The sequence below is a fragment of the Octodon degus genome, unplaced genomic scaffold (assembly GCF_000260255.1).
Source record: "Octodon degus isolate 3935 unplaced genomic scaffold, OctDeg1.0 scaffold00197, whole genome shotgun sequence".
In the NCBI taxonomy this organism is placed as follows: Eukaryota; Metazoa; Chordata; class Mammalia; order Rodentia; family Octodontidae; genus Octodon; species Octodon degus.
Genome location: NW_004524773.1, coordinates 1,565,874 through 1,585,219, shown reverse-complemented (window position 1 = coordinate 1,585,219; position 19,346 = coordinate 1,565,874). Strand labels below are relative to the sequence as shown.

The 19,346-nt window shown below is 48.5% G+C and overlaps 1 protein-coding gene across 3 annotated transcripts; it reads right to left on the bottom strand.

Moving 5' to 3' along the window:
• Positions 1–2,413: 2,413 nt before the first annotated feature.
• Positions 2,414–16,970, bottom strand: Fbxo46 (F-box protein 46). 3 transcript variants are annotated; one of them, XM_023704622.1, is made up of 3 exons: positions 11,621–11,860; positions 10,462–10,545; positions 2,414–5,813 (listed from the first exon to the last, which is right to left on the bottom strand). In XM_023704622.1, the coding sequence occupies exon 3, from the start codon at positions 5,737–5,739 to the stop codon at positions 3,931–3,933; it is 1,809 nt and encodes a 602-aa protein (XP_023560390.1). In that variant the 5' UTR covers positions 5,740–5,813; positions 10,462–10,545; positions 11,621–11,860; the 3' UTR covers positions 2,414–3,930. The 3 variants fall into 3 exon arrangements, with proteins under 3 accessions (XP_023560390.1, XP_004644351.1, XP_023560391.1); XM_004644294.2 differs by lacking the exons at positions 10,462–10,545; positions 11,621–11,860 and adding an exon at positions 16,904–16,970; XM_023704623.1 differs by lacking the exons at positions 10,462–10,545; positions 11,621–11,860 and adding an exon at positions 9,403–9,429.
• Between the last annotated feature and the right edge of the window lie 2,376 nt (positions 16,971–19,346).

Here is a 19,346-nt window from a genome sequence, read left to right as displayed (position 1 = left end):
CTTGATTGGCTTTTCCTACATTCCTGAGTTGGTGAGGCTGGACTTAAATGTGAAATTGTCCTGCCTCTGCCTCCCCGAGTGCTAGAACTAGCTAGCTTTTAAATGGTTTTTTGCATCACATGTTTGGCTTGAATCTCAAGTAAGGCCCCGCAGATCCATTTTAACAATGAGGCTGCTGTCTGACAAGGGATTTCCCCAGGGACCAAAGCCAGCGGGCCCCACAGCTCCCATTCCACTTGGTACATGACCAACTGCAGCTTTCCTCCACGGACAGCACAGGTGTATTTGGTTTTGTTTTATGTGTTTGGTACAGGGTCTCACTGTGCAGGTCAGACTCCCAGTGATCTGTTTTCAGCCTGCCCACCGCTGGGATTACAGGCATGTATGCCACCACACCCAGACTAGTCCAGCTCAGTGCACTCTGGGGACAGGCCCGGTATGGCCTGTAGAACTGGGGATCGAACCCTATCCTGAGTTTGCCAAAGCAGGCGCTTAGTCCACTAAGCTATCTCGTGCCAGCCCTCCACAGGTGTATTTGGAAGCCCTGCCGAGCACTCGATCAATGTTTCATGCGTTGGTCTTTTGAGGAATGATTAACACAAGCTGAGTATCCTTAATCCCCAAATATCAAGTGTTCCGAACTCCAAAAGCTTTTGAGCAGTGGAAAATTCCTTACCTGCTATCTAGTGATAGGATGCAGCTAGGTGTGGTAGCACACAGCTGTAAAGCTAGAATTGTAATACTTGGGAGGCTGAGGCAAGAGGAGGATTGCTAGGAGTTGGATGCCAGACTGGGCTACAATTTTTTTTTTTTTTTTGAGATGGATCTTGCTACAAAGTCCAGAAAGGAATTTGTTATGTAGCACAGGCTGCCCTCAAACTTATGATTGTCTTGTCTTAGCTTCCAGAGTGCTAGGATTACAAAAGCATACCACTATGCTTAGCTTTTTAAAATATTTAAATACAGTCTTAGCTGGGTATGTTGGGACACACCTGTAATTGTAGTGCTCTGGAGGCTCCTAAATTTGAGCAGGCCTGAACAATTTGGTAAACCTTGTCTTAAAATACAAAGTAAGGGATGCTGTGGTTTGATCCCCTCATCCTCAAGCCAAACCAAACCTGCCCTGAAGACATCCTGAGTGCCCCCCCCAAAAAACCCCAAAAAACAAAGAGGGGCTGGGTTAAGTCCCTACTACTGCAAATAAATAATAAGTAGTTCAAGATAATGTGTTACAATCTGTGGCCGAGTCCCACTGTCTGAAGCCTTGTGGTTCTAAATTGGGAGGTACTTCTGCTGTTTCCTGCTCCGATGGTTTTACTTTCATGCATATCTATTAGCTACTCGTCTGAAAAATTACACACGGGATTCTATTTTTTGAGACAGGGTCTTACTATGTAGTTCAGTCTAGATTTGAACTCACTGTGGAGCCTCAGATGGCCTTGGATGCACACTGATCCACCTGCCTCAGCCTCCCGAGTGCCGAGATTACAGGTGTGCTCCATGCCCAGTTTACCTCAGCAAAAAGTCTCTTCAGTTAACATGGGTTGTGAGCCTGGCCGGACTAATGCTCAGAGCTGATTTTTCCTTTGGCCTGGGGCTCCCCTCTGCAGCCATCATCCTTAAGTTCAATCTTTTGGGATTCCTACAATGGTGGAGAGACTGTGGCTTTGTCCCCATTGTGCTGCCAACGAGCAAACTCAAGTTTGTCCAATCAGCAGATGTTCTCAGAATCAAAGTGGCTCTATGTCCCTTAAAATCTTGGCCTGGTGGGTCCTTAACATATTTCAGGAGATCCGTGATGCTTTTAAGGAAACTTCTTTTGTTAGCTGTTTTCAGCAGGAGAGCACAAGTGATCTAACCTACCTTTCATGAGAAACCAAAGTCTCACAAAACCAAACCAAGATTCATCTAGGTCTCTTAAGATTTTTTTTTTTTTGGTCAGTGCAGCCCGCCCTGAAAGCAGGGCTGGAGTGGTGGTACCAGGGATCGAACCACAGCCCCCTGAACCTACCTAAGCTTGCCTAAGCAGGCACTTTAGACCAGTAAAAGTTATCTCGCTGGCCATCTAGGTCTCTTTGATCCTAAAATCGAAGCACTGAATATTTTGATACCCTACCCACTGGAATTTGCTTCTCTAATGAGAATGTAAGAGATTGTCCGGTCTTACCAATGTCCACTCTTCTTTTACACTTAAAAGATGTCTTAGTTGCCCCCTTTTTAATTTACTAAAACAAGTAAAAAACTTTTAAAATTTCAGTTACAGGGATTCATTTGATACCAGGAATTGAACTTGGGACCGCTTGCTTTGCCAGGCAGGGACTATACGCTGAGCCATATCCCTGGCCTCTTAGTTGGGGACTGAACTCAGGCCCTTGCTTTTGCCAGGGAAGCGCTTATTCCACTGAGCCATCTCCTCGGCCCCTACAGGGATCTTTATTAGTGAACTTTAGCTGGGCACACTGCACCCAGCTAAGACTCCATTTCCCAGCTTCCCATTTTTGCAGCTGTGTATAGCTACCTACTGACCAGTGAAGTGTGTATGAAAGCACACATAGTGCAGTACTAGAGGGAGGAAGGGTGCTTCCCTGCCTGCAGAAAGGAGGTGGCTGGATTCCCACAGCCATCTCAGACCATGATGATGAGGGCAACAGTGAAAGAACAGCAGTTGAGGGAAGAGAGGTTTGGGGGCTTGAGCCTGTCATGCTTAACACTGGATTTTTAAAGAAGTAAAAATGATCTTGTTTAAATCACAACTATTTTGAGATTTTCAAATCAAAACCAGCACAGATGAGAGAGTCAAAAATAATCTTAGGCTGAGGAATTTGGCTACAGATCCCTTTGGTACATTTTCCATCCTACTGTGCATAGGCCCTAGCTCTTTTCTTCCCAGCCTCCCTCCCTGCACAACACACAGAACAGTCTAGGCCCAGCCTTATAAATATTGAGTTTATAGAAAGGACCAATTCAAAAATTGGCCAGATGCCACATGCTAGAATCTTCCAGAACCACAATGATGGAGAAACAAAAACAACAAATCCCAAACAGAACAAACAAAAATACCCCAGACCATACTGCCTGAAAATCAAGGTCCCAGTTGACCAAAAAGTTCTATAAAGAAACCTGCTGTTGGTTTTGGGTAAAGAACCCACCTCAGCAAGTACACAGAATGGAAGGAAAAACCACTTAGAAATTCAAACCCACAGTCCCTGCCCTCCTTGCTGTTGAGAGCAAGGTAAAGGGCTTCACAGCTTTACTGGGTGGGGAGCATTGGCAAAGCTTAAATAATGGGGTGGGGCGGGGCCTATACTTTAGGGTTTTTTCCCCCCCTTCCTTGTCAAGGAAGAGGAAAGACTGGTAGCTTGTAGTTAAAGAGAAAGAAGTAATTTTTATTTCTCTAATGGGAAAGTCTAGAAATGGTAGGCTGCCAGGGGAAAGAGCCAAATTTGATCTGTAATCAGATAGCTCCTAATTCCAAGAGGTAAGCCCTGGGGTGGGAGGTGTGGAGGTACCAACCTGGGTGCGCAAACAGCTCCAGACGCAAAGAGCTACAGGGAGGGAAGAGGCAAAGAAGGGGAGCGAGGCGGGGGGAAGCCTTAGGTGGTACCAAAATTAGCTGCCATCTGCTCCCTGCTGGTGGGTCCCTGGGGTGTAGAGTTGCAGGGAGGGTGCTGGGGCTGAATGGAGAAGAAATTGAGATGCTGATAAAAAACACCCTACTTGAGGGTTCCCGGCCCTGGGTCAAGAGTAGAAAACCAATGGGTCAACCAGAGTGTCCTCTTGGATCCCCCAGAAAGCTGATCTCAGTTCTGGTGTTGGGAGGGTCAACACTGCCTGGACTGGGGGGGTTGTGGGCTGGTGGCCCAGTCCAGACCCTGGCTCCCAGGGAGGGGGAGGGGACGGACACAGTGGGCTCCCCTCCCATCCCCGGCTTCACCTCCCCTCTTCCCGGCCTGCTCTGCTCCCACCCAGCCCGTTGCAGGGCAGCACCCAGTTGTTATCGTGCAGGCCCAGGCGGCAGCCCGGTGTCTCGCGATCAGCTCGGCGGCAGCACATCCAGTAGGAACGTCCGTAAGGCAGGTCGTGGTGGTAGGGCTTGGGGTGCCAGCGGCACAAGGACACATCGCCCTTCTCATATCGCTTGCGGCACTGCTTGCAAGGGTCATCGCGGTAGAGTGGGTCTCGGCTCCAGCGAGAGTCTGTAGCACGCACACCGAACGCCTCGATGATGCCCTTGAAGTGGTGGCAGGTGCACTTGAGGGCAGCCAGGGCCCGTGTGGGCAGAAAGCTGAAGATCTTGACCAGCACATGCTCGGGCAGCAGCAGCATATATTGTCGCGGCTCCAACAGCCGCTGGATTTTGAAGCGGATTTCCAAGAAGTCATGCGATACATGCCGGTATAGGCGGCACAAGGAGGTGTCTGCTGTCCCCTCAGCATCATCTGGGCCGGGCACTGTGGTTGGTGCATCAGCTGGGGGTGGTTCAGGGGGCCCATCTGGCCCCCGGGACTGGAGGAAGAAGAGCTGGCCAGGTGGCGGTGGCTCTTCGGGGCTCACTGTCAGGCACACTGTCTCCTCCTTCACGTTCTTGGTGCCATCCTTACCAAAGAAGACACACTCGTCCACTACACCAGTCACAACCACATCCACATGAAAGCCTGAGGCTCCGCAGTCCCGGGCAGGGGGTGGCGGGGGTGCCGGGGGAGTGTCCTCAGGCCTGGCAGGGGCTGGGCTCTCACTCTCACTAGCTTCATCTGCCCTAGCCAGCAGGAATTCCACGTTGCTGGGAAGGGCATCCCGGGAGGGGCTGATGAGCTGGTATAAGTCACAGGTGATCTTGTCCTTGGCTCGGGCCCCAGGCCCAGGACTGCCAGGGTAGGTGCAACCAGGCCGGCCCCCGTTTCCGTTGGGTAAGCTGCCATCTGGTGCCCGGGGCTCCCGGCCATTGGAGATGCGGAAGGCAATGCGTACCTCACCGGGACCTGGCCCAGGCCGCTCCTCCTTGCGGAGGCCCTTAGTTGGAGGGTTGTCCCGCTGGGCCTCGAAGTGGGCCACTGCCTCAGCCACACGGCTGCAGTCACCAGCACCTGAACGCCTCTCAGACCCTAGCCCCTTGGCAGGCCCACCCTGCTCAGCTGACACAAAAACCACAGGTGCTGGGGTGGCGGGGCGTGGATAGCTCTGCAGGGCCAGGGCAGCCCTCTGTTCCACCAGGGCTACCATCTCAGCTACAGAGAGGAGGTCTACATCTTCCCCAGCTGAAGTGGGGCCCCCTTCAGCAGCAGGGGACCCCTCCTGGCCCCCTGGGTCTGGAGGAGCCCTGGTGGGTTCAAGACAGCGCCTCCTCCGCTTAGCCTTGGAGCTGTCACTGCCCCAGTGCCCCTTAACTTTCATGGAGCTGGCCCGGCTACCTCCGCCGCACTGGTGCGCCACGAAGAAGGCCACCTTCTCCTTGGTATTCCCGGGCTTGATAACATACCACGTGTCTAGCAGGACTCGACCCTCATCACCTGCTGCAGAAGCTGAGAGAAGCGGAGTGGACTGGGAGGTAGGGGCATCGGCCAAAGCAGGCGGGGTGTTCTCTGAGTGTGCAGGCCCATGGTCTGGCTCAGCCCCACTGCCGGGCTCAGGGCAAGCTGATGGCTTGAGCACAGCGGAAGGTGGACGTGTCTGGTTCTGAGAGTAGGTGCCGAAGGGCCGGGGGCACCAGAGCTGAAAAGGCAGGAGACTGCTGCGGTCCATTCTGGGTGTGACAGCAAACAGGCAAGGAGTCAACAGACCTCAGGAGTGGGATGGCAGGGGACTCCACATGTCACCTGGGGACAAGAAAAAGAAAGTTGACAGCTGGAAAAATAGGCTTTCTTCCCAGGATTCCTCTCCTATCCCAATCTGTTTGGAGTGAACACAGCAAATTAGATGGTCACTAGCCATCCTGGGCTGGGGGTGTGTGGCTCAGTGATAAGCACCCGCCTGGCACAAAAAGGGCCCTTGCTTCCATTCAGCACCACAAACACAGAAACAAAAACAAAACCAATCTCTACTCCTTTCCCACTGCTCAGGTGAGCAGCCAGGGATGTTGATGGGATCTCTAAATGAAGAGTGTAACCCTAACGGGCTGGCTGCTTTCTCGGATCCCACAGATCCCGTGCCACTGCCCTACTGCCTTAGCTGGCAGTTCTGGGACTTCCTGCTGCCTGACCTTTAAACTTAAGTGACAGTACCCACTGGCAAACCACAGACAGGCTCCTCCCTCTCCTCTTTGTCACCGAGTAACAAGCTCCTAAAAAAAAACCCAACAGGAATTCCCAGCTCTGCCTACAGCTAGTGGCTGCATGAGCCAAGGGAGGGAAGAAATAGGTGGGCTGGGTAGGAAAAGAAAATCTGAAGTCAGAGTCAGGCCCTTTAAAAACTAGCTTTTTTTTTTAGGGCCAGGGAGATGGCTCAGTGGAATAAGCACTTCCCTGGCAAGCTCAAGGGCCTGAGTTCAATCCCTGGTTCTGAGAAAAAACAAAACAAAACAACAACAACAAAAAAAACCCAACAACAAACACGAGTAAACTGGCTTTTTTTTGGGGGGGGGGGTCATGAGAATTTTGTAAAAGCTGTGCATTCTCACCTAGGAAAACTACATCCTTGCAAAAGTTCTCCGAAATTTCACTGAACTACAGTAAACTGAGGCTCTGAATGGCGAAGAATTAACACAGTTAAGGATACAGAAGATCTGGAGCAAAGCCAGCTTCTCCAACTTGGTTTCTGGAGTCTTCAATTCAGGACCCTCTTGAAAATGGTTACTTTATTTATGTGCAAGACCTAATCTGGAAGTAACTTTTTTGGTAATACATCGGATATATCTACTCTGCCCCATGCTTTTGAGTAAGTAGCAGAGGCCTCAGTCTGAATTTTTCCCTTGCCCTGTATCTCCTTCTAGAGAGCTCAAAAAGGAAAGCTTGCAAATCCCAAGCCTTCCACAATCCTATGCACCAGACTGCTCAGCAAACCTAACTCATTATCCACGTAAATAAAAGTTTTACAAAACACACATTTATGTCTGCTTTCATGCCACAACAGCAGAGCTGTACCAGACTGTACACAGCCTGAAAAGCCTGTAATAGTCATTATCTGGCCCTTTACGGGAAAAATTTGCCTACTCTTGCAGTATATATAAACTGTCCCTCTAAATGTGGGCAATTCTAGATAATCTGACACCATTCAAAGTTGAGACAGCCTCCAAATACAGACATCAATAACAAAAAGAGCCCCATACATCGATTACAAAAAGAGCCCCAATCCTGACTCCTTACCTCCCCCATAATACCCAATCACTTCCTTCATCTCCAGAATCTTAACTCTCCCCCAAAATCCAGACTTCAAATCGTCCTTTAAACACCCACACCTGAAAATACATCCTCCCCCCTCACAAAAGAACCCAACTTGAAATGACTTCTCACAGATCCTAATACAGCAATCTCCCAACCTCACAAACGCCTGTCTTTAACTCATACACTCACCCCAAAATAGCCCCATGCATCCCTTATTTCCACAGAAAGCCTCCAGAATAACTAATATACAAAAGCTGCCTCACATTTAAGACGAATCCCAAAACAAATAAGTACTTCTCAAAGCCAAAAGAGACTCCAAAGAAACCTCACCAATGTTACAACAGCAGACAAGTGCTTAGTGCAGCGTGTACTTGGGCACTCTTTGAACAACTGCTGTCCCTAGGATGCAGGTAGTGTTAGTAAATTTCTGCTTCCAGATGAGTCGCAGAAAGGTTAATCGCTTCGCGGGTCAGACACGTAGAACAGTCAAGACAGACGAGCTCAGACACTGGCTCAGAACTGGCCCTCTTGGGTTCCTTGCTTTCCTCCCCGGGCCTGGGGGCCTTTACACTCAGCTAGGTCTCCCGACCTTTTTCATTTTTTATTGTCGCCTAGACAGGAACACTCTAAATCGCCAGGCTGCCCAGCGTGGGCTTGAACTTTCTATCTTCCTACTCAGCCTCCCAATATGCTGGGTTTACGGGCGAGCATCACCATTTCCGGCTCCTTGCTTCTAAATCTCTCCAGGAGACCCCGATCCTATACCTAACAAACCTCCAAACCACAAAAGAAACCCCCCAAACAACCAAACCTCGCACATTACAAAAGAACTCAAACCCCTAGGCGCCCTTTAAGCTCTAGGGAAGCCCAAGTGTTCCCTACACCTCTGCAACTTTCCCAAGATCCAAAATATCACTTGATTGCAAAAACAGCCCCCAAATTTTGTAGCCGCCCCTTCAAAGAAATCTCCCAAACCCCGCAGGTGACCCGCGAAATCTAGACACGCCCCCAAAGCGCCCTCACCCGCAGCCAAGCACACGCATGCTCTCTAGAAAGGAACGAGCGCCCGCCCCCACGTGCGCGGGCTGGCGGGAGGACTGCCTTTCTAAGCCCCACCCCTTTGTTGACAGACGCGCGCGTGACGCTCTCAGCCAATCAGCAGCCTCCAATTGGGGCCGTGCCCATATAAGGAAGCCCTTGGCGCAGGGGCCCAACTTCGAAAAGGGGAGGAGTAGGCGAGAGGGGGAGGTAGAATGGAAGCCGCCAGATTTAGGGAGAGCGGAACAATTCCCTACATCCAGCTAACCGGAGAAAATCCAACTAGGGAGGAGAGTATGGCAAGTAAAGGAAGGTTTATTACTCGACGGTTCCTCAAAAAAGAGCCCTTATTGACAGACGAGATTTAAAGGACCAGGGTTGATCCTAGAATTGAGAACTCCGGATTTGGAAGCAGAGCTAGAAGAGGGTCAACAACAGTACCTAGCTCTGGGTGGGAGTCGCGGAAGAACCAGGGTTTCCCCTGGGAAAAAAACGGCACCAGACTCACCTCACTTTAAAACCAAATGTGCAGAGTCCCTATGACACTGAGTCCGAGCCTCCAAAGCGCCAACCCTGGCATTCAAGGCTCCGGCCTTGTAACGAGATCTATCTATTCCCTCTTTTGAGCCATGTGACCCGACCCTGACTCTAAACAGGAAAACAATAGGAAATAACTCCATAAGGACTTTCAAGTTCTAATTTTGCTCATTTAAAATTCACAGAGCATGCAATGTTTGTGTGCCAGGTGGGCTTCGGTGCAGACCCTCCTCTCCCCAGGTGTCTCCCATCTTCAACTCCCGGCCCAACCTGGCCTGCTTCCAGCTGGACTCCCACATGACAGCTTCAAGGGCAGCCTGCAGATCTCCTAAAGGGACCAATCCGTAAATATTCCCGGTTCCCTGCTTACAGCCTTCCATGGCTCCCCAATGCCCTCAGGAAGCAGCCCAGGTAGCTGCCCTGCCGCACCCCCCTTATCCCTGCCCACTCCCTCCTTCATCCCCAGTCAACCTCCCCCTCCCAGCCCTGTGCAGCCTGGTGAGCACCTGACCTGGCACACGGAGTAGTGAGAAAACGCAGGCCTTGTCTAATCCTCAGAATCATCTCCATAGCATGGATGAAGCAACTGAAACCAGCCCAAGGTCATGAAGAACCGACGCAAGTTGGAGCAGGGTATGAAGCCAGGGAATCTGATCCGGCCACTACCTGTACTGCTTCGCCGCTTCCCTTTATATTCCCTAGGCTTGCTCTTCAGCACCCTCTCCTCCAGGAAGCTCACCCCTCAGGCTGGCGCAGGCTCCACCCTGGGCTCTTTGCGATCTATTTCTGAAAGTCACCAAATTCCGCCCTTCCTTGGTCGGCATTTGCTGTTCCTGCAGACTACAAAGCATTCCCCGAGAGCTCCAGCGACCTGGCTCCTTATTTCAGGTGTTTGCTTAAGTGTAACTTTATATGGGGAGGCTTCCCTGAGCTCCCTTCTGGTCACTACCTGCCTGCGAGGGGAACGACACCGCCCCATCCCTTCATCCCAGCCCTGTCGGTCCCCCAGGTCACTGAGGATAAATCTGTCTCTGGTTTGTGAAGAGGAGGAGGCAAGGTCGGCTCTAACACATCACCACCCAGAAGACAAAACGATGGAAAAAGACTCACCAAGCAAATGGAGACAAGAGACAAGTCCAGCAGCAATAGTATCATTAACAACAGCAATAAAGCAGCATGTGGTGGAACACATTTGTAATCCCTGCACCTGGGAGGCTGAGGCAGGAGGATTCAGAGCCATCATGGACTATGTAGTGAGTTCAAGTAAACCAAAATAAACTGAAAAAACCAACAAAACCTGACAAAGATGGTTACAAAACTAACTGATCCACTATATACAAGTTCTTAGAATGCATGATCCTAATACAAGTCTCAAAACAACATAAATCCGAAAGCAATCACCAATGCACATGACAGCCCTAAGCCTATCAAGTGACAAAAGAGAATTGTAATGTAATTGTAACATCTCTCAGAATAGATTTCATGATAAAATAAAATTAGTAAGGATCCAAGCCACACAAGCTGCGCCCTTATGGAATGCCCCCAATGGTTACAGAATCCTCCTGTTTACCTCCTCAGCGTACACAGAACATTTGCGCAAACTTGTCTCAGACATTCACTGGGGTCTGGCTGTGAGCTGCTCCTGGCTTGGGTGCTGGGGAGGCATAGGTGACACTGAGCTCACCAGAAAGAGATGAAGGGAAAGGGGGAAGACGTTCAAGTAAACAATGGTGACCAACAGGAATACATTAATCACACCAGTGAATACCAGAGCACTCCTTGTGCGCCAGGCCCTGCTCTGAGCATTTCACAAAGATTACGCTATTGAATCCTCACGTCTCACCAGTTTTCACGGCATGCTGTTACGGTCTGCATCTCCATGGGCCCTCGAGCCCCACGTGCATACGGGTGGGGCCTCAGATCATGCTACCGGGATGCTCAGAGCTTCCACTCGGCGTGACTGGGGAGGTAAAGTCTGGCCTGAGGAAGGTGGCGCCTAGGGGCGTGGCCTGGCAGCCGCTCTCTCCCCGCGCCCTGGAGCAGTCTCTAGGCTTCCTGCCTGCTCAGCCTTGAGCAATTCTCCTTGGCCACACAGTCCTGCCTCGGGGCCAGCCGATGAGGGACTGAAATCTCTCCAACTCTGACCAAAATAATCTTCTCCCCTTTAAATTGTGGGTGTTCCTGCATCTCAGTGGTGTCAAAGGTGGGAAACCGAGGCATGGAACACCTGAGAAACAGCCCATCTTTGAGGCTTCTACCCCTGCCTACAATGCTCCTCCTCATCTTACCAACTCTGTGAATCCTTTGACTTAAAACCACAGCTCCTCCTCCCCAAAGACACACACATGCTCATTCCTTTTCCCTGACTCAATTTTCTCCTTAGCACATCACTATCAAATATACTAAAATTTTTGTTTAGTGGACACACTATCTCTCCTTAGTAAAATGAAGACGGCTCAGTGCCACCACTTTTGCCCCCTGCTTCGCCAGCTTCCAGAACAGTGAGCACCGAGCACCTGGGCAGTGGCCACACGGCCTTCCCTGGGAGTTGGCGGACACCGACGCACAGACTCTTAGTCCCAACCCAGGGCTGCCAAGTCTTACAGATCACTAGAACAAGCTCTCCAAGCCACTTGTTGATAAGCAATGCCCCAGCATGGCTCAGGTGTGAAACACACATCTGTTTGAAGGAATAAAGGAAAGAAAAAAATGAATAAAGGAACTCCTACCAGCCATCCTGCCCAGCTTCTGCTCTGGCCAGCATCCCCAGGGGAAATCCTGTCCCAGGACAGGATGCCACCGCCTCTAGGAAGCTCTCCTAGAACCTCCCCAAGCTCTAGGTGATGTCCCCCTCCTGAGGCTTCCTCTTATAACACATGCTAAATGGCAGTGAGCTCAGTGGTGAAGCCCCTCTCCTAACTGGCCTGTCAATTCCAGGCAGCTAAGACCTCACCCCACAACCACAGCTGTTCCCTGGTTCGCCAGCTGATTTAGCTCTCCTGAGACGTCCTTTCAACATGGTAGCCTGAGGGATCTTTCCACACACTAGCTGGATTACTTCAAATCTATCACGTCCCAGCTTCAAGCATTCTCTGAAGACGTGCAAATACGCAAATGCTCAAAACAATGTATGTCCCATGAACCTTTTTTTACAAAGTAGCTGGAGCAATTGCTTCACCAAAATGAAGAAAGAGCTGGGCGTGGTAGCACATGCCTATAACATTCCCAGTACTTGGGAGGCTGAGGCAGGAAGATGGCCTAAAGTTCAAGACCAGCCTGGGCTTCATGGGAGTTCAAGGCCAGCCTGAGCTACATAGTAAAATTCTGTTTCAAAACAAAAACAAAACAAAGCCGGGTGAGATGGCACACCCTGGTTATTCCAGCACTTGGGGGAGGTTGAGGCAGGAGGATCAGTACAAGTTTGAGACCAGTCTGGGCTGTACAGAAAACAGACAAAAAAGAAGAAAAAAAAAAAAAAAGCTAAGCATGAACCTAAGAAGTTCAATGATGGTGGAGAAACTGCACAGAACCAGCACAGGCAGCGCGGAGAGCAGGTGCGCTGGGAGTGCACTTTTCTAATCACACAAGAACTGGTGGCAGGAGCAACAACGAAAAGGAGCTGGTGGATAGGTATTAGTGCTGTGGTCCTTCTGGGTCCAGTGTGTTCATTTGTTCTTTCTTTTTTTTTTTTTTTTTTTTTTTTTTTTTTTTTTTTTTTTTAACTTTTTGAGACAGGGTCTCACTATGCAGCCCTGGTTGGTCTTGAACTCTTGGAGATCCTCCTGCCTCAGCCTCCTGAGTGCAGGATTACAGGTGCGCACCGCCAAGCCCAGCTGTTCCTGTTCACTCTCTCCCCCAGCCCCGCTGCCCCTCTGTCTGCAGTCCAGGCCCATGCATACCTCTCCACTGGCTTTCTGTCTGCAGGGTCTGCTGGCCTTTCTATCTCTACTTCCTTGACTCATAGCTCCCTGAGGATGGGAGCCGCCCTGGCCCTCAGGATTTGGAGATCCTAAAAGTAGACAAGACCAACCGGATCTCAGCTTTCCTATTTCAGGAGATGTGGCCACGGGCAGCCGTGCCTCAGTTTCCTGCCCTGTAAAATGGAGGTGAGGTCAGGGCTGTAGCTCTATACTAGAGCACTTGCTAGCACACACAAGGTCCTGGGTTGCATCCCCAGCACCACAAATGAAATGGAACTGACAGCATCCACCCATGGGGTAGCTGAGCTTTTATAGCCAGGGAGAGTACAGGGTGCCAGCCTGGTTACAAGGAGAGCTTGCTATTCAGATGCTGGGGTAATGAAGAAACAGTGCGATTATGAAGGGGTTTGTGGGGTGTTTTTTTTTTTTTTGGAACGGGGGATTGAACTCAGGCCCTTGCACTTGCCAGGCAAGCGCTTATTCTACTGAGCTATCTCCCCAGCCCCCTATGAAACGTTTGAAAATCACTGACAGCCAAAAGCCTCTTTCTTATTTCACACCCTTAAGTGAAATCTATCCCAAGGAGATTCTATTCTTCTTTTCTTTTTTCTGTACTGGGGATAGAACCCAGGACCTCTGCACTGAGCTACATCCCCAATGTTTTTTGTTTTTTATTTTGAGACACGGTCATCCAGGCTGAGCTAGGATTTATGATCCTAAGCGTGTGTCACCATGCCCAGTTTAGGGCCATTCTTTTGTTACTGTTGGGTTTGTTAGAAATACACCATTAAAAATGGTAAAAAGATCATTCTGTATGAATAAGCTTCAGACAAGAACAGGCTGAAACAAGTGAGGCAATTTTCTCCCAGACCAGTGAGTTTTCAGATAATTCAACAAAGGCTGGTGAGAGAATATTAACAATCCATGAGGCCCAGTGTGCTCACTCACACTCTGGGAGGCTGAGGCAGGAGGACTGCAAGTCTTAGCCCACCCTGGCAACTGAGTGACTTAGCAAAACCCTGTCTCAAAATAAAAAAAAATAAAAATTTTTTTAAAAAAAATTTAGAGGGGCTGGGGAGATGGCTCAGTTGAATAAGCACTTCCCTGGCAAGCCCAAGGACCTGAGTTCAATCCCCAGTTCTGCAAAAAAAAAAAAAAAAAAAAAAGTAAGTTTAGGGATATAGCTCATTGTGAAGATCCTGGATTCACCTAGTTCCACAATGAAGCAGTCAGTCAGCTGGAGCTGGGGATCCAGTTCACTAGTGGAGCACTTGCCGAAGGAGCTTAAAGCCCTGGTTTTGACAGTCACCCCCCCACCTGCGGGGGAAATAGTAACTATTAAAGATCTAAAAAAGCAATGACAAGCGGGCAAAGCTGGCATACAGTGCTGCAAATCGATGAGGAATAGAGAAACCCAAACCCCAAAAATGCGCACAAGGCTACCACAGCTGCAAAACTGTCCTGGTACTATGACAACAGCAAACTCCCAGAGGTCCAGGGCCAGTTGTACCCCATCCTGGCCCTGGTATGTAGGAGGCACTCCCATAACACTTGTGCACTATAAACAAGTGAATCCCCGCATTCCAGATGAGGACACCGAGGTCCAGGCGAGTCAAGGTCACATGGCCGGTGACAGATGGAGCCAGGATTCAAATCTAGCACCAGAGCTTGTGATTAAAACAATTTTGGGGGAAGAATAAACATCAAAGAAGGACCTCATACTTAACAAGAGCTTAACACAAATGAAGCATTTTATATAATTTATCATCTTACGAGACCCAGCTTCATGGATTGGACGTGGTGCAATTTTACAAATGAAAAAACTGAGGCCCGGCGTGGGTATTCAGCTTAGCCAAAGGCACATGCCAACAGGGGTGAGGATGTGAACGTTGGCCAACGTGACACAAGTGCTTGTCACCATAAACTTCAGGCAGGTGCGGTGGCATACATCTGCTACCCCAGCAGTCAGAAGGCAGAGACACGAGGAATGCCTGAATTTGAGGCCAGCCCAGGCTCCATAGTGTGTTCAAGGCCACACTAAACTGTACAGCAAGACCCTGTCTCAAAAAAATCAAAAAAACAAAAAAACAAGCTTTACTATCAGGGCCACTAAATTTATAAATCGCAGAAGGTTCATGGCAAATCAATCAAGGTGAATTACAGTTATCAAACTGTCCCATGAGGCTCCAGTGACCAAAAGGCTAAAAAGGGGAAAAAAACAAAACTCAAGTTGATAGAAATATTTATCATTCATTGAAAAATCTGGAACTGGGGCCAAACTAGGGATTGGCAAATGAATTATTTATATTTGGCTGGGGACAGGAATGGAAACAGGGACAGAGTTTTGGAGCACCCTCTCCAGGAGTCAGTCACTTTTGGACTTGGGAGACAAGGAATAGGGGTAGGAAGGCTGACTTAGGTCAGGAAGGCTGGGGAGATGGCTCAGTGGAATAAGCACTTCCCTGACAAGCACAAGGACCTGAGTTCAAGCCCTGGCTCTGCAAAAAGAAAAGACCTTAGGTCAGGAAATGGGGGAGCTTGAGAAAGAAAAGCAACAGTCTTTCCTATTACCTGCTGTGTCCACTCTGTTTTCTATTCATATTAACAAAACAAAACAAAACAAAACACATGTGTAGTGAGTACTTATTCTTTGTTTGTTTGGGTGTTGTTTTTGTTTTTTGAGACAGAGTTTCCCTGTGCAGTTTAGGCTGGCTTTGAGCTCACTTTGTAGCCCAGGCTGGTCTCAAACTCACAATGATTCTTCTGCCTCAGCCTCTGAGTGCTGGGGTTGTTGGTGTGCGCCACCATACCTGGTGTCCCATTTAACAGGTGAAGAGGGCTTGTATTGCCATTATTTGGGAGACTGAGGCAGAGGATTGCCGTGAGTTCAAGGCTGCAGCATGAATTAGAATCCTGAATCTATCATGTAATGCTGGCTGACCTTGGAAAAATTGCTTAGCCTCTCTGTGCCTGCTTTGTTTCTCTAAGATTAAGCATCTATGTCTTAGGAGTGTTGTCAAAAATCAAATGAGCTGACGAGCAGCTAAAAATACAGCCAAGCATTTCATAAAACAGTTAAGTGTTAGCTGGATCAGACTGTGGGGAGCCCCTGCATGCTTCGGAGCTGGGGTGTGCCCACATCAGTGCCAGGTTTTAGGAAAATGCCTCTGGGGCTACACTGAAGAGGAGAAAACCCATTAGCAGCTGTAACCCAGACACATTCCTGGCACGAGGAACTTCCCACCAACAGCACTGAGACTTAAGACTTAAGTCTCCCACCAACAGTAAGAAGCTTCCCTTTAACTCTGTCAGTGGCCTGCTTGTTGTCCTCCTAGTACAGGTAAGGACACTGAGGCTGGCCTAGGTCACAAAGGAAGGGCAGAATAAGAGATCAGAATGCTAAAATGTCCATACAGATAAACCATTACACGCGTCTAAATCCCAGAGACTGTGAGAGTGTCGGTGGCCTCTATAGTCCTTTCTGGCCATATTAGCATAACAATTGCCTAACTGTCCAGTTAACCAGGAGTCTGGCTGGATGAGGCAAGCATCTTTACATACAGTCCCTAACTCACGCTCCCCGCCCCACCCTCAGTCCTGGAGCCTAGCCTACACTCTCATTGATTTCTGCCGCCCACCGCCTCATCTTGCCTTCCTGCCCAGAATCCACTCAGAGGACCCAACCCCTAGCATCCACGGTTGCCTCTCCTTTGGAACCTCCAGACTCTCACACAACCCTGACCACTAAAGCCTTTCCACAGCGCTCCCCGGACAACCCTCCTCAAAACTGTTCCCTTCAGGTTCTCTGCCTGGACGCCCATCCCAGTCGCCAACTTGAAGCTTCCTCTCCAGCCTTACAATCTATCCCAAAGCTTGACTGCCTCCCCACTTCCAAGACCCCTCCCCAACCCAACCCAGCCCCCCCCCCCATTATTCTACTCCCTCGGGTTCCCATTCCTCCCAATCCCCTCCCCCAGGCAATCTCGCGTCCAGCCCTTTCTTTAGCCTCAGCTTGTTCCTCCCCCAACTCCCCGCGTCTCGAACCCCCGCCCACACTCTCAAGCGCCCCCGGACCCCGCCTGAGCCTCTCACCATCTCCGCGCGCCGCAGCTCCCTCGGCTACGCGGGTTGCCCCTACTCGCTCTTCTACAGCCTCCCCTTCCGGGTTCTAGCCCCAAAGCCCGCTGGGAATTGGAGTCCAGGCAATTAAGGACTACATCTCCCGGAAAGCAACACGGCAGTTTGGAGGTGGGATAGGAAGCCAGTAGGTGGGTTGAGGGAAAGAACAACTCTAACTCCCAGGAGGCAAAGGGAGTGTCTTGCCGCGCAGACGCAGGAGTGTTCCCCGCGAGGCCCTCTGGGAAATGGAGTTCAGCTTTCTCCCATTTTGGCCCGGAGCCCTTAGAGACTTGCGAAGGACTATTAGGAAGGGTGGAGAGTTAAGAAAGAGAAAGTTTATTTACTTATGCTGATTAACACAATAATTAGCATTTCTTTTATGCTTTCCTACTTTCCCAAGAAAACCCCTTGAGAGGGAAAAAACTAGGTCACCAGGTGCTGGTCTTTATCAGAGGATAGAAGCTGCAAGAAAGCAGGAATCTTTGTGTGCTTGTTCGAATACCCGAAACAGTATAAATGTGGGTTGAGTAACTATTGCTTGCTAATTGACCCTATGCCAGATATTGTGCAGACCCTATTAAAAATTATCTCAAATTTATAAAAGTTAAGGAACAGTTTTAAGTCTTTTGTTCAGAGAAACACAGCAAGATGGTCAGAAGTACATAGATCACCTCATTTATTTATTTATGTTTGTTTTCTTTCGTGCTTTATATGATCACCTCTCTTTAACATACGCGGTATAATAAAAAAATAAGATGAAATGTTTAAATTTTTTAAAGAAATTCATTTCAGACAGCCTGGCGTGGTGTCACACACCTGTAATCCCAGCACTCAGAAGGCTGAGGCAGGAGGATCATTGCAAGTTCGAGACCAATCTGGGCTGCAAAGTGAGCTCAAGGCCAGCTTGAACTGCATAGTGAGACCCTTTCTCAAAAAGAAAAAAGAGGGGCCGACCAGGTAGCTCAGCGGACTAAAGCAACTAACTGCTTAGGGTTTGATCCCTGGCGTGCTGTGCCCGCCCCACCACTGGGGTGCGCGTGCAGCACTTGGGAGGCTGAAAACAGGAAGATTACTATGAGTCCAATCTACACAGTTAGACCCTGCACTAAATACATTTTTAAAAAATCGTTTCAGTACAAGGCTCCCTCACTTACCACAGATACATTCCAGACACCTCCCACGATAAATGAAAATTATTGTACTAGTGATGTTATATTTATTTTAGTTTTTACATATATTTTAAGACTTTATAAACCCTTCCCACTCTTATAAACCTTTCCTACAATTTTAAAAACACTTCTAATTTACACACCTATAATATTCAACAACGGAACTTAAAAAAATTGGGATCTAACTATGAATGTCCATTTTGTATCTGTGTATTCAAAGTGGTTGGGATAGATATATAGTTGCATTCTCTTAATGAATAGAATGATTTGTTCTAATGGTGTTTGTAAGTAGGATCACAAGTCTGCATCTTGTACAGCAATTAACCACTAAGAAGAATATATGCAGTGTATTATTTGTTGAAACTGTACTTTCGATTTGATTTGAAACTGTCTCATTGCTATATGTTTATCAATAAAACTTTGAAAAGAAAAAAAAACACTTCTAATGTTCTTAACCATTTTCTAAACTCATAAACCTGGGGGCTGGGGAGATGGCTCAGTAGAATAAGTGCTTTCCTGGCAAGCGCAAGGGCCTGAGTTCAATCCCCACTTCTGCCAAAAAAGGAAGAAAAAAAACCCCTCATAAACCTACTAGTTTTAACAACATATATACTGTACGGTATAGTATGTATTTAGTTTGCTAAAGAAATACATATTGTAGAGACTGGGTGTGGTGGTGCACACCTGCAATCCCAACTCTTGGGAGGTTGTAAACAGGAGGGTCACCAGGGGTGTAATCTAGTAGTGAGACCCTGAACACCCTGTAGACCCTTCCCCAAAAATACAAAAAAGAAATACTGTATGTTTTGATTTTAATATTCTTTTAATATGTTAGAATTAATGTTTTAGATATATTTTATATATTTTAAAATGGTTTAGGCAAAAATCATTAAATCCATAAATACTACACATATAAATATGTATAAAGTACTTTACTGCAAAATCCCAATTGATAGCAAAAAACTGCCATGAATAGATTAATATTTTTTGAAAACCTGCGAAACAGTGAGTCTGCAAAAGTTGAACCGCGAAATAGTGAGGGACTACTGTAAAAGATACATTAATCTCTCTCAAAATATGTCCCCCTGGGCAGGGGGAGATAACTCTGCAGTCTCAGAGCCTGCTTGGCAAGCGCAAGGACTTGGTTCGCTCCGCAGTACCATATGCCATGCCAGCCCAAGACCTTGTACCAAACAAATAAAAATAAAAAAAAAATATTTTCCCTTGTTTCAAACACATCCTTCTTG